At 39.8% G+C, this 12,253-nt stretch overlaps 1 protein-coding gene across 1 annotated transcript in view; it reads left to right on the top strand.

The window, feature by feature from the left end:
* The window catches only part of CWH43 (cell wall biogenesis 43 C-terminal homolog), a 79,419-nt gene that overhangs the window by 36,878 nt on the left and 30,288 nt on the right, over positions 1 to 12,253 (top strand). Inside the window, exons 9-11 of the mRNA XM_049886261.1 lie at positions 630 to 709; positions 4,713 to 4,818; positions 6,265 to 6,400. Coding sequence (XP_049742218.1) covers positions 630 to 709; positions 4,713 to 4,818; positions 6,265 to 6,400 — 322 coding nt within the window. The remainder of the gene's footprint in view (positions 1 to 629; positions 710 to 4,712; positions 4,819 to 6,264; positions 6,401 to 12,253) is intronic.

Below are 12,253 nucleotides of genomic sequence, written 5' to 3'. Positions count from 1 at the left end.
CATGTTTTGTACCCTTTGTAATTTCCTCAGATACACCTTTCAGTTTACTAGTTCTATATTATGTTTTGTCTCATCTGCTGTCCATTGAGTTTCTAATTTCAGTTATCATAATTATTATATTTTTATTCCCAGAAGTCTATTTGATTTCTTTACAAACATATCTGATCATTTATTATAGTTTCATATACCTTAGTCTTACCGCGAATATCTTCTTTTATTTTTTTAAACATGTTAAATACTTATTTTGTATTCTGATTCTGAAAGTTCTAGTATCTGAAATCTTTGTGGGCTTAATTCTGCAGGGTTTTCCCACCTTTGATTCTTGCTAATTAAGACATGTTTTCTTAGGTATTTTATGATTTATTTATTTATTTGTTACTTTAAGTTCATGGTCCTTGGAACACTTTTAGAGAATATCCTTTGAGTTCTGGGTTTAAAGTATGGGTCATGTATGCATGTCACACATGAAAATTAACCCAAGAACTAGACAGTTCCCCTTTGCAGAAAATCCTCAGTTAACAGATTTGACACAATCATAAAAATGATTTTTTTAAATCAGTAAACTTAATTTTTAAAAGAAATAGTTTAAAAGTTGTTTAAAAGGCAGCTATTTTTTTGGTTTTGTTTAGTCTTGTGGCTGCTTGTTGGTGTGGGATTATTGGGATTAGGACTACGACAAAAAGCCTATGAGAAGAAATTGAGCAAAGAGGTAAGTAGTAATTTAAAACTTTGAAATAGAATTTTATATGATATGTATTTATATATATACAGTTGTACATTGAGCTCTAGACCAGGAAAAGTCTTACAGACATTTCTTGATATTGCAGAGTACAGGTTGCTTGTATATTGATGGGCTTGAAAGTTTTCTTGTCTCCTCCTTTTCCCTATTACTGTATACAGTTTTTAAATATTTTATTGTCCCTTTCTCTTCTAGAAAGCTGGGCTGGAGCAAGTAGTTGCAGTGTTGTGCTTTCTATTTGCTCTGATAAAAACTCCAAAGTATTTTATGATGAGTTGGAGTTACAATTTTGGCTAAAATAGAATTTGAAAGTTAACTTTGAATTTTAGAAATCTCTACTACCTGGCAAATTTTTCATATTAAGTAAAAAGTTATAATGAGGACAGAGATCATACTTCTCTTGTTTGTCTTTATATTCCAGCACCTCACAGAGTGTTTGGCATATATGCAGTTCTCAGTAACTTTTTGTTAAAAGTTAAATAATTTATTAAATGGTCTCTTTCTTTTGCCCCTTAATTGTTAGCTGTTATCATTATAACATAAAGTCAGTCAGAGAGGATACCTAATGTCAGCCAGGACTCCTTTTCCAAAGGAGCCATTGGATTAGATTTAACACATGCTCTTTCATTCATTCTTTATGCATTCATTTGTTTATTTATTTGATAAATGTTTATTGAATGTCTCTTATGTGCATGGTGCCAGGGATACAGAGGTAAACAAGTTGGACAAGACACCTGCCCTCATAGAGTTTACATTCTAGTAGAGGATAATGACAGGATTCAAAAGAACAAATAAATAAAGTCCACCACTTTTGATGGGGCTGCTATGAAGGAAATTGGATTATTCAGTAGAGAGTAACTGTGTCTAGGTGGTTAAAGAAGGCTGTTCTGTGGAGGTGACATTTGATTTGAGACCTAAAAGTTGAGAAAAACATATCTGTGCAGAGAGCTGGTGATAAAGGAATCAAGTAGAGGGAATATGTGTAAAAAACTGAAGGGAGAGCAATCATGGCATGTCTGAGGAACATCAGGCTAGCCAGAGTTGCGGAAGCTTGGTGAGCAAGGAGAAGAGTGGTAGAAGGTGAAGTTGAAGAGGCTGGTGAGGGCCACATCACATAGGTCCTTGTAGACCACAGTAAGGAGCTCTGATTTTATTTTACTTGCAATGGAAGCCATTGGAGTATCTTAAGCAGGAGAGTGAAGACATCACTTAGATTGCTCTGTGAAGAGTGGATTATAGGGGCACACAAGAGTGGAAGCAGAGAGATATGTTATGGGGCTTTAAGTTGTCCAGGGGAAAGATGATGTGGACTGGGGTGGTGGCAGTGGAGTTGGAGAGAAGTAGATAGACTTAGAATATATTTTGAAAGCAGAGCTGATAGGACTTACCGATGGATTAGATGTTGGCAGATGAGGAGAAGGAAAGAATCAGGGATGATTTCTAGGTTTTTGGCTTGAGCAACTGGATGGAGGATGTGGCATTTACTGAGATGGGAAAAATGAGGGAATAATAGGTTTTGGGTGATGAAATCAAGAATCACAGAAGTATGGTTATGTCACAAAAAGGATAGTTTGATGAAGATAATCATGCCTTTTCAAGTATCTGTTGATGGTTTCATTCTCTTTTTATGATGTATTTACAAAACAGAATAGTTCTTCTCGATAAAAATGAAATGTCCAGCCCACTGCTGGTAAAACAAGCACATTGAGCTGTTATATAAAGTGGACCTCTGATGCAAAGATATTGCTACTTATCCTTTCCCTAACCTGAACTTGTATGGTCCAGTTTGAGTTGTTTCTTCAACTGCAGTGATGGATTTCTTCTTATTCAGCCATGTACTCGCAAAATGTCTGTTATAGATCAGTAGGTATTTGTTTGAGATTGATGGTTAGAGTTGGGCAGTGCATTCTGACTGAACTCATGGATTCCAAAGAAGAGATCTCAAAAGAGGCTGTGTTCTTCAACCTTGCCTTGCCAGTACAGATAGAAATAGATAGATGGATAGCTGCCGTTGAGTCAAATCTAACTCATGGTGACCTTATTTACAACAGAACAAAATGTTGCCTGATCCTGCTTCATCTTTACCATCGCTAGCATGTTTGAGTCCATCGTTGCAGCTATGTGCCAGCCTACTTCACCAAGGGCCTCTCGCACTGTCGCTGGCCTGCACTTCACCACACATGATGTCCTCCTCCGGCGATTGATCTCTGCTGTGATCCATAATGTTCTCATTGGCTAATTTTTGAAAGTAGATCACCAGGCCATTCTTCCTAGTCTATCTTAGTCTGAAAGCTTAGCTGAGACCTGCCTACCATGGGTGACCCTGCTGGTATTTGAAATAAGAAGGTGTAGCTTTCAGCATCACTGCAACACTCAAGCCACCGTAATATGACAAACGGACAGATGGGTAGTAGCTTGCCAGTACAGTAGAGGGTATAACACTACATGAGAATCAGTAGACCACTTTGCAAATACGTTACAGGTCTCTGTGTATCCCTCTGTGACCGCATTCTTTTCCCTTGCAAAAGTAACCACTGTTTGAATATGGCATTTATCATTTTCATGCTTTCTTTTATATTGCTAGTAACACGTAATACGTCCTTAGACAGTACTGGTTTTTCCTTTAAACTTTAAATAAATGACATTGTACATACATATTTTGCAACTGACTTATTTTTATTTAAAATCACCTATGCATAGAGATTCATCCATGTGGGTACATGTAGCCCTAATTCATTTATTTCCGTTGCTGAGTAGTATTACAAGATATATATACATATATACGTGACACTATTTATTTATTTTCTTACTGATGGACAGATCATTTCTGATTTTTTGCTGTTATTATAAGCAATGTTTATTATAAATATTCACTTTCCAAATATTCCTCCTAACTTCCAAGCTTAACATAGAAGTTGAAGGAAGATTTAATATGAGAATTCCATATAGCAAGTATTTCCTTTTTTTAATGAATCAAATGTGTGCTTATATTTGGAGCCATCACTCATCTATCAATTTGACTATATGAAGAATAATGGGGCATCAGGATTGGAGGAAGACTCATTAACAAACTTTGATATGCAGATGACACAATCTTGCTTGCTGAAAGTGAAGAGGACTTGAAGTACTTAACTGATGAAGAGCGAAGCCTTCAGTATGGATTACGCCTCAATATAAAGAAAACAAAAATCCTCACAACTGAACCAGTAAGCAACACCATGATAAATGGAGAAACGATTGAAGTTGTCAAGGATTTTATTTTGCTTGGATTCACAATTAATGCCCATGAAAGCAGCAGTCAAGAAATCAAACGACATATTGCATTGGGCAGATACACTGCAAAAGACGTCTTTAAAGTGTTAAAAAACAAAGTCGTCTCCTTGAGGACTAGGGTACACTTAACCCAAGCCATGGTGTCTTCAATTGCCTAGTACGTATCTGAAAACTGGACAATGAATAAGGGAGGCCACAGAATTAATGCCTTTGAATTATGGTGTTGACGAAGAATATATCGTGGACTGCAAGAAGAATGAACAAATTTGTCTTGGAAGAAGTATAGCCCGGATGCTTCTTAGAAGAAAGGGTGGCGAGACTTTGTTACATGTTCTTTGGACATGTTATCAGGAGGGGCCAGTCCCTGGAGAAAGACATCATGCTTGGTGAAGTAGAGGGTCAATGAAAAAGAGGAAAACCCTTGACAAGATGGTTTGACACAGTGGCTGCAACAATGGGCTCAACATAGCAACAATGGTGAGGACAGTGCAGGACCGGGCAGCATTTCGTTCTGTTGTACGTAGGGTCGCTTCGAGTAGGAACCGACTGAATGGCTCTAAACAACAAAAAAATGTTTGGGGATATTCCTTTGCTGAAACTTGGGACATAGGGATTTTGGTAGAGAGAGGTGGAGAAAACTGGGCCACCAAAACTGCCATTTTTTACAATCATCATAAATTACCATTGAAACATTCTTCAGTCCCCAGCCAAAGAGGTCTCTGTAGCCATCTGGCCTTTCAGGTTTGGATACGACAATGAAGGATGGTCTAATCTAGAAAGATCAGCTCAACTGCTCAATCACACTGGTAAGTGTTACTGGAATGAGTTCCAGTTTTTGAGAAACTACCATTGTTACTTTTATTTTAAGTCCATAAGCTATAGGAGGAGGGTTTGTTGGGTCATAAACTAATCTCCTCTTCAAAAAGCTTTGCTTTCACGGCAGCTTCAGGAGGGTTAAGCTTCTGTAACCACATCTGTTTGTGTTTGACGGTAATTCAGTTGATTCTGAACACAGCCTCATACTGGGTATCTGTGGGGGGCTCTTCTCATGCCGTTGTTATTAGTGATACTCCTGCTGGTGGTTCCTGTCACTTGAGGAACTTCTGTTAAGGACCCAGAAAACTATTGGATTAAAGGGCAGAATGGGTCAGAGTGATGCTCATTTATGAAGCAGTTTTTCTCCAAGAGTTTAAGGGCCAGTTTTGTTTGATTCTGTGCCCTGGGTAACTCATCTTTGTACGAAGCATCACTTAAAATATGTGGGAGTTTGGTTCTTAGGTCAGCTACATGGAGTGTGGAGCAAAATACAGTGCTAAAGTGTTTTGGTTTTTCCTACTGATAAGCATGTTTCTTGAGAAACGTCTTACTCTATATGATTATTAAACCCGTTGCTTTCCACTCAATTCTGATGCATAGCGACCCTAAAGGACAGAGTAGAACTGCCCCATAGCGTTTCCAAGGAGTGCCTAGTGGATTCAAACTGCCACCTTTTTTGTTAGCAGCCGTAGCACTTAACCACTATGCCACCAGGGTTTCTGTACGATTATTATGTCAATACAAAATTTCTTTGGCCCTTACTCCTTATTTAGTCCTGATTATACACCTCAGAGGCATATCTGGCCAGGGTCTGAAAAACTAATACACTTCTATGCCAATCCCAGGCAGCTGGGTGGCACAAACATTTAAGCCCTCAACTACTAGATGCAAGGTTGGTGGTTGGACCCGTTCAAGAGGCACCTCGGGAGACAGGCCTGGCGATCTGCTTCTGAAAGGTCACAGCCTTGGAAACTCTAAGGAGCACACATGAGGTTGCCATGAGTTGGAACTGACTCTATGGCAACTAACAACGACAACATGCCAGCACCATGGCGGTGATTGCCCTAGAATAAGATGCCATATGCACTACTGTATTGTTTCTGAACATAAATTGGGTATTTGGAAAGGCATTAAAATCATTTGGAGTTTTAGGTATTTAAGAAAGATATAAACTGCAGAACATTTATGCTTTTATCCTTCCCTGTCCTTCCTCTAGGTATTCCATGTTTTAATTGTACTCTAAAAAAAAAACTCTAAACATGGTAAAATTCCTTTATAGATCATATTTGAACCTCTCCACTTTGGTGACTCCTTAGGTATTACTTTGTTTTCAGTTTATGAGTAAAAGCAGAAGGGTTAAGTGTCAGGAATAAAGTTTTACTAATTGTTTTTTGCATTGTATGTTGAATCACTACATGCGTTTTTTCCCTGAACAGGTGCAGATTTCATAACAATTTTGGAGAGCGATGCATCTAAGCCCTATATAGGGAACAATGATTTAGCCATGTGGCTAGGGGAGAAGCTGGGTTTCTATACTGACTTTGGTCCAAGCACAAGGGATCACACTTGGGGGTGAGTATACCTTGAGAATTAATCCTGGACATAGCCCTGAAAGACTAGGTAGCATAGTCTTGGAGTGGGAAGTTGAGATTGTCGTGACCTTGTTCCATGAATATGCCCCAGTGATGCTTTTTGGGAGATTGGGAGGTGCTTAAGAACAGATATTGATGAAGACTTCACATAGGGATTATAGCCCAGCCTCCCTCTCCATTGGTGGTCCTAAACGGAATTCTTAGCAGAACTGGTGTGGCTCATTTGGCATCTCCTCTGTATCCCAAGAGAATCAGTGAGTTTAGGGGCCAAAGCAGTGATCTCAGCAGTAGTAGTTATACAGTCACTGGGGAGTTCTGAAAAACTACGGATGCTGGAACCACTTGCCAGATCTACTAAGTCAGAGACTCCAGAAAGAGGTAGAAGTCAAAACTTTTCTTTTGACTATGTTTCTGCAGGAAGTTTGCCAGGAAGATGAGAAAATTTTCCAATTAATTCACTTTTCTTTTTTCATCTTCTTAGTAAAGGTTTGTTAAAGGAGGGAATTGATAGCAAGAACATGTTTTTTTTTTTTTTAAATTGGGCACTGTTCTATTCTAGGCAGTTTTGTATTTGTTGGGCATACAAGGCTGAGTACAACACCATTCCCACCTTCTACCCAAGGATATTTTTAAAGACTCCATAGGTATGTGTGGTTAAGAACCCCTGAATGAAGGACGATAGATTTTTACAAATGACAAAGCCTTGTATATTAAAGGAAAATATTTTTCAAAAGAGAGAGTATAAATGTATCTGCAGCAAAATTTTGTGTAACACGTGATAAGCTTTTGCTAAAGATCATTGTAGTCATGGTGCGATTGAAGGAGTCTCTTGCGAGCATCCTCAAAGAGGTTCTTAAGGTTTGGAGTTTAAAGTGGAATCCTTTTAATGAAATTGGAATTGCACTTTGCTGTTCAGCCAATACCTTGGGAATGGAATGGGACTGTGTGGATTTGATGTAGGTTTTCCTTATTAAAAACACTGTATATAATAATAGTCCAAAAAAATCTCGGAAATTCCTTTTCAAATGTGCCTTTAGGAAAATCACCTTGTCAAATTAAAGGTTTAATTTTAAATGAAATAAGTTTAAGAACAAAGCCAAATAAAGTTTAAGAACAAGTCTTCAGAAAAGGTTTGGTGCCGGCTCAAAATATCTATGCTTTCTCATGGCTGCAGGCAGCTGTAGGGTCCAAGCCATGATTGTCTAACACGTGAATCACTCCTTGCTGTTGTTTTCTCTCGGAACTTTTCTTTTGACTGTGTTTCTGTATGAGGCTTGCCAGGAAGATGAGAAAATTTTCCAATTAATTCTTTTTTTTTAATCTTTGAGTATAGGTTTGTTAAAGGAGGAAGTTGTAGCAATAATGCATTTTTTTTACGTGAACACTGTTGTGTTCTAGGCACTTTTGTATTTGTTGAGCATACAGGACTGAGTACAACACCATTCCCACCCTTAAGGGGTTCATTGTTTATCAGTGTAAACAATTACTCATGCACCCAATTATGAGAGATATAATAGAGGCTGTATACGGCTGTGTGAGGGCACAGAGAAGGGGTTGCTTCAAGCTGAGTGGGGCTCAAGGATAACTTCACGATGAGGAAAAGCTTAGGCTGAGTCTTAAAAGATAAGTTTTCCAGGCAGACGAGACGAGGAAGAGCTTTTCAGAGATGAGACTAGCATATTGCATGCGTAGAACCACAAGTAGTTTAGTGTGAATGGATTCTAACCCAACCAAACCAAACCCGTTGCTGTTGAGTTGATTCCGCCTCATATCAACTCTATAAGGCACACTAGAACTGCCCTATGGAGTTTCCAAGGAGCGGCTGATGGATTTGAAGTGCTGACCTTTTGGTTAGCAGCCGAATACTTAACTACTGTGCAACTAGATAGGTTAAAAAAACAAAAAAACAAAAAAACAAAAAACAGTTGCTGATGAATCAGTTCTGACTCATGGCCATCCCATGTGTGTGAGAGTAGAACTATCCTCCACAGGGTTTTCAGAAGTAGGTCATCAAGACTTTCTTCTGAGGTGACTCTGGGTGGACTCGAACCTCCAGTCATTCAGTTAGCAACCTTTGCTTAATTTAACCATTTGTACCATCCAGGGACTCCTAGATAGGTGTTGGAAAGTGTAAATATGTCAGATTGGAAGATAGTAGGTTCTAGAACCACCTAGGCTTTTTATGTTACTCTAAGGAGTTTAGCCCTTTTATACATTAAAACCCCTGAAGGATTTTGATTTGTACTTTAGGAAGGTCATGCTCAAGGCAGTGTGGAGGAGGGGTGGAAGGGGCTAAGATTGCAGATCAAATGCTGAGATTTTCAATATTCCAAGCAAGAAATGAAGAGGGCCTGAGGCAAGGCATGAGCATAGAGAGGAGGGGAGAGATTTGAGGGGCATGTGGGAGGCAGCTGATGGAGGAGTCAGGGGTGATTGTCCAATTCTTCACTTTGACAGGTTGGGCAATGGTGGTGCCCTTCCATGAGATTGGGAGAGTAGAAGATTTTGGGGAGAAGCTGGAGATTTTGAAGATGTTGATTTTGAAGTGGTCTTGGGACATCACTGTAAGTAGCTGATGTCCGTATCTGGAGCTTAGGAGAGAGGGCCTGGGGACCTGATTGCTGATGATGGTACTGGAGACCTTGGGTGTGAAGGCAACATTGGCGAAACTCTGTAGAAAGGAAAAAGTATGGAGAATGGAACTCTGGGGGTAAAAACCATGATTTTTTTTCATCTGTAGATGTGAATGATTGAGTTCTGGACAAAGTTTTTTTCTTTGTTTACTTCTCAACTTAAAATATATTCAAAGTGTTCAAATTAAGACCCCACTCATAATATTTGAGCTTCTTCACTGCAAGTAATTTCTAATACGGGTTTGTAACATTTCCCTCAAAATTCAGGGCATTCCTGTGTGAGTTTTTCTTTCACAATGACATTGAGCAAATGATAGGAGCTGGCCCTAAACTCTCTTTATTCTCAGAGTGACAATAACCACCTCTAGAACCTTTTCAAGCTTGAGATTGGTGATACAAAGGGCAAGAGTTATGTCTAGGAACACTGGGGTGCTAATTGTTTATAACATTGTGCTAATTCAAGAAATAATCAAATCTATCTAGGGAAATGTCAAAGGAAAAAAAGGTTACTATTGTTCTCAAAGATTCTTTGTGGGAAGTATGTCATAACTTAGGTAATTTGTATCGGTCCTCAGAATTAGTAATATTGTTAATTATGAAAAATTGAAGAGTGAAAGGAAAGCTGCTCTCATAGCTGAAAGTTGACTCTAGTGGATTATTGTTGGCAGCGAGAAAGAAATTATGTTGTTTTTTTTTTAACTCTGCATTTTGTGTCTGTAATGAAATGTTAAAGCCTAGAATGTTTGGTAGTATGCGCTTGTAGCCTACATCCTAACTTCCATTTTGATTTGAGCTCTTTATTATTTTATTAGAGATGAATAAGTTTTTTTTATTGTGATATATTTCATATAACATAAAATTCACCATCTTAAAGGGTGTAATTCAGTAGTTTTAGTATATTAACAGTTGTGAAACCATCACCACTCTCTAATTTTAGAACATTTCTGTCCCCCCAAAAAGAAACCCTGTACCTATTGTCACTCCCATTCCCCTTACCCTTCATCGCCTGGCAACCACTAATTTTCTGTTTATTGATTGATGTCTTCATGCATGGGATCATACAATATGAGGTCTTTGGTGTCTGGCTTCTTTCACTAAGCATAATGTTTTGAAAATTCATCCATGTTGTAGCTTCATTCCATTGTATCAGTTGATGGATATTTGGTTGGTTCCACTTTTGGGCTATTATGAGCAATGCTGCTATGAACATTCACATACAAGTTTTTGTGTGAACATATGTTTTCAGTTCTCTTAAGTATATACGTAGGAGTGGAATTGCTGGAGATGATGTGGTTTAATGGGACAGGAACAACCAAGAAAGCAGCAGGTTTTTGTTGAGTTTGAGATGCCCTGGACAGCTAAGTGATGTTAAGTAGGCAATTGTGCATAGCCTGGAGGGTTCACTTGGAACAGGGTGGAGACATAAATTCAGGTATCTGACTGCAGAGGTGGTTCTGTATGAAGGACTCCATGAGGGCACAGGGGTTCATGCATGAAACTAGAGAAGCGAAGTGCTGAGGCCTGAGCTCTATTCATCCTTCATAGATAATTCTTTGATTTATGATGGGCTTGGACAGTTTTTCATGTTTGTTTTACCATCTTTTTGTCCAACAAATTTTTATTTCTTGTTTTTAGATTTCTAATTGAAATTTTGTAAATTGTTACTTTGTATATTTGCTGGCAAGATTGTACGTTCTCACATGTTTTGATTAATGTTTCTTTATGCAAATATGTTGTCAGAGTAACAGCGTAGATAAAATGAATTTTCTGTGTTTTTGATGTTGCTCATTTAGTGTCTCCTTGTTGTTTGCTGTTGAGTCAATTCCCACTGATAGTGACCCTGTATGACAGACTAGCACTGTTGCCCTATAGGGTTTCCTAGGCTGTAATCTTTACAGGAGCAGATTGCCAGGCCTTTTCTCCCCCACGTTGCTGCTGGTTGCGTTTAAACCACCAACCTTTCAGTTAGCAGCCGAGTGCTAAACCACTGCAGCATCAGAGCTCCTTAAAAAACCAAAACCAGATAAAACAGAGGGGAAGGGCCAAGGTGGCAGAGTAGTCAGATGCTTCCAGTGGTCCCTCTTACAACAAAGACCCCTCCAAAAAGTGAATCAATTATATGTGACAATGTAGGAGCCCTGAACATCAAAGGCAAATTTGAGGAACTGGACTGAGTGGCAGGGGGAAGGATAGATGGTTCAGAAGCAGCAAGAACTTGACAGACTTGACCCAGCAGGAACCGGCACCTTACAGGCCAGATCTGCCAGCATGTGCGGGCAAGTAGTGACGTTTGGGATATGTTTTCCACATTGGGAGAGACAGAGCGGCAGAGAGTCTACTCAAGCCTCCAAAACCAGTGAAAAGCAGCAGTCAGTCAGCAAAACATAAGTACATGCATGTAACCTACCACACCGATCAAAAAACACCCCATTTGGGAAGAACCTTTCTCCCATTTACCTGCCCGCACTGCACCAGATCCCAGGTCAGCTTCAGTGATTTCCTGTTTCCGCTTCCCACTTCCCCTAGGCTGGAAGTAGGACCTGTCATGTGCCTTAAGCCTTTCTCCCAGTCTTGGAGAGGAAACACATTAACAAACAGGAAAAAATAATCTGCCAGCTCCCCTGAGCCAGGGAACTCAGGGCGGGCACAGCCTAGGCACAGGCATAAGGGGTCCATGAACTTCGAATGTCTTTCACCCCTGCATAGACCTGTGTAGGCCCTTTTCAACAAGGTAGGCCCTCACTAGCACAGTACAACAGGGTATATACCTGAAGCCTAATTTCCCTGTATCAGCCATATGGTAAAGTGGTAGGTTTGTGATATCTGGCATTGCTCTGCCCATTAAGAAGGGTCCTCACCTACCCACAACAGGGACCTGAGGACTGGTAGCTCAACCCACACCACCTAGCCACCTGTGACTGGGTTCAAGAATAAGTGGTGCCTCCCAGTCCTTACAGCTAACAGCATTGGGTGCCCGTAGTCCTGCTGCATAACCTACCCACCTACACACTCTAGGGAACAGGGACACGCTTTCTTCCCGGACACCCAGGGGCAGCCGTCAGGCCCCTGTCTTGCTCAGCGCGTGACCCCCTACTGCAGCCAGATACCTGTGCCTACTCCAATCACGCCTGCCCATGTGACAAACTTGGTGACTGACTATCTGGACACTTGAGCTGAATCCATACAAGAAAGTAAATGGA

The sequence above is a fragment of the Elephas maximus genome, chromosome 5 (genome assembly GCF_024166365.1).
Source record: "Elephas maximus indicus isolate mEleMax1 chromosome 5, mEleMax1 primary haplotype, whole genome shotgun sequence".
NCBI classification, from domain to species: Eukaryota; Metazoa; Chordata; class Mammalia; order Proboscidea; family Elephantidae; genus Elephas; species Elephas maximus.
The sequence above is the reverse complement of the archived record's forward strand: the minus strand, read 5'-3'. Positions and strand labels throughout refer to the sequence as shown.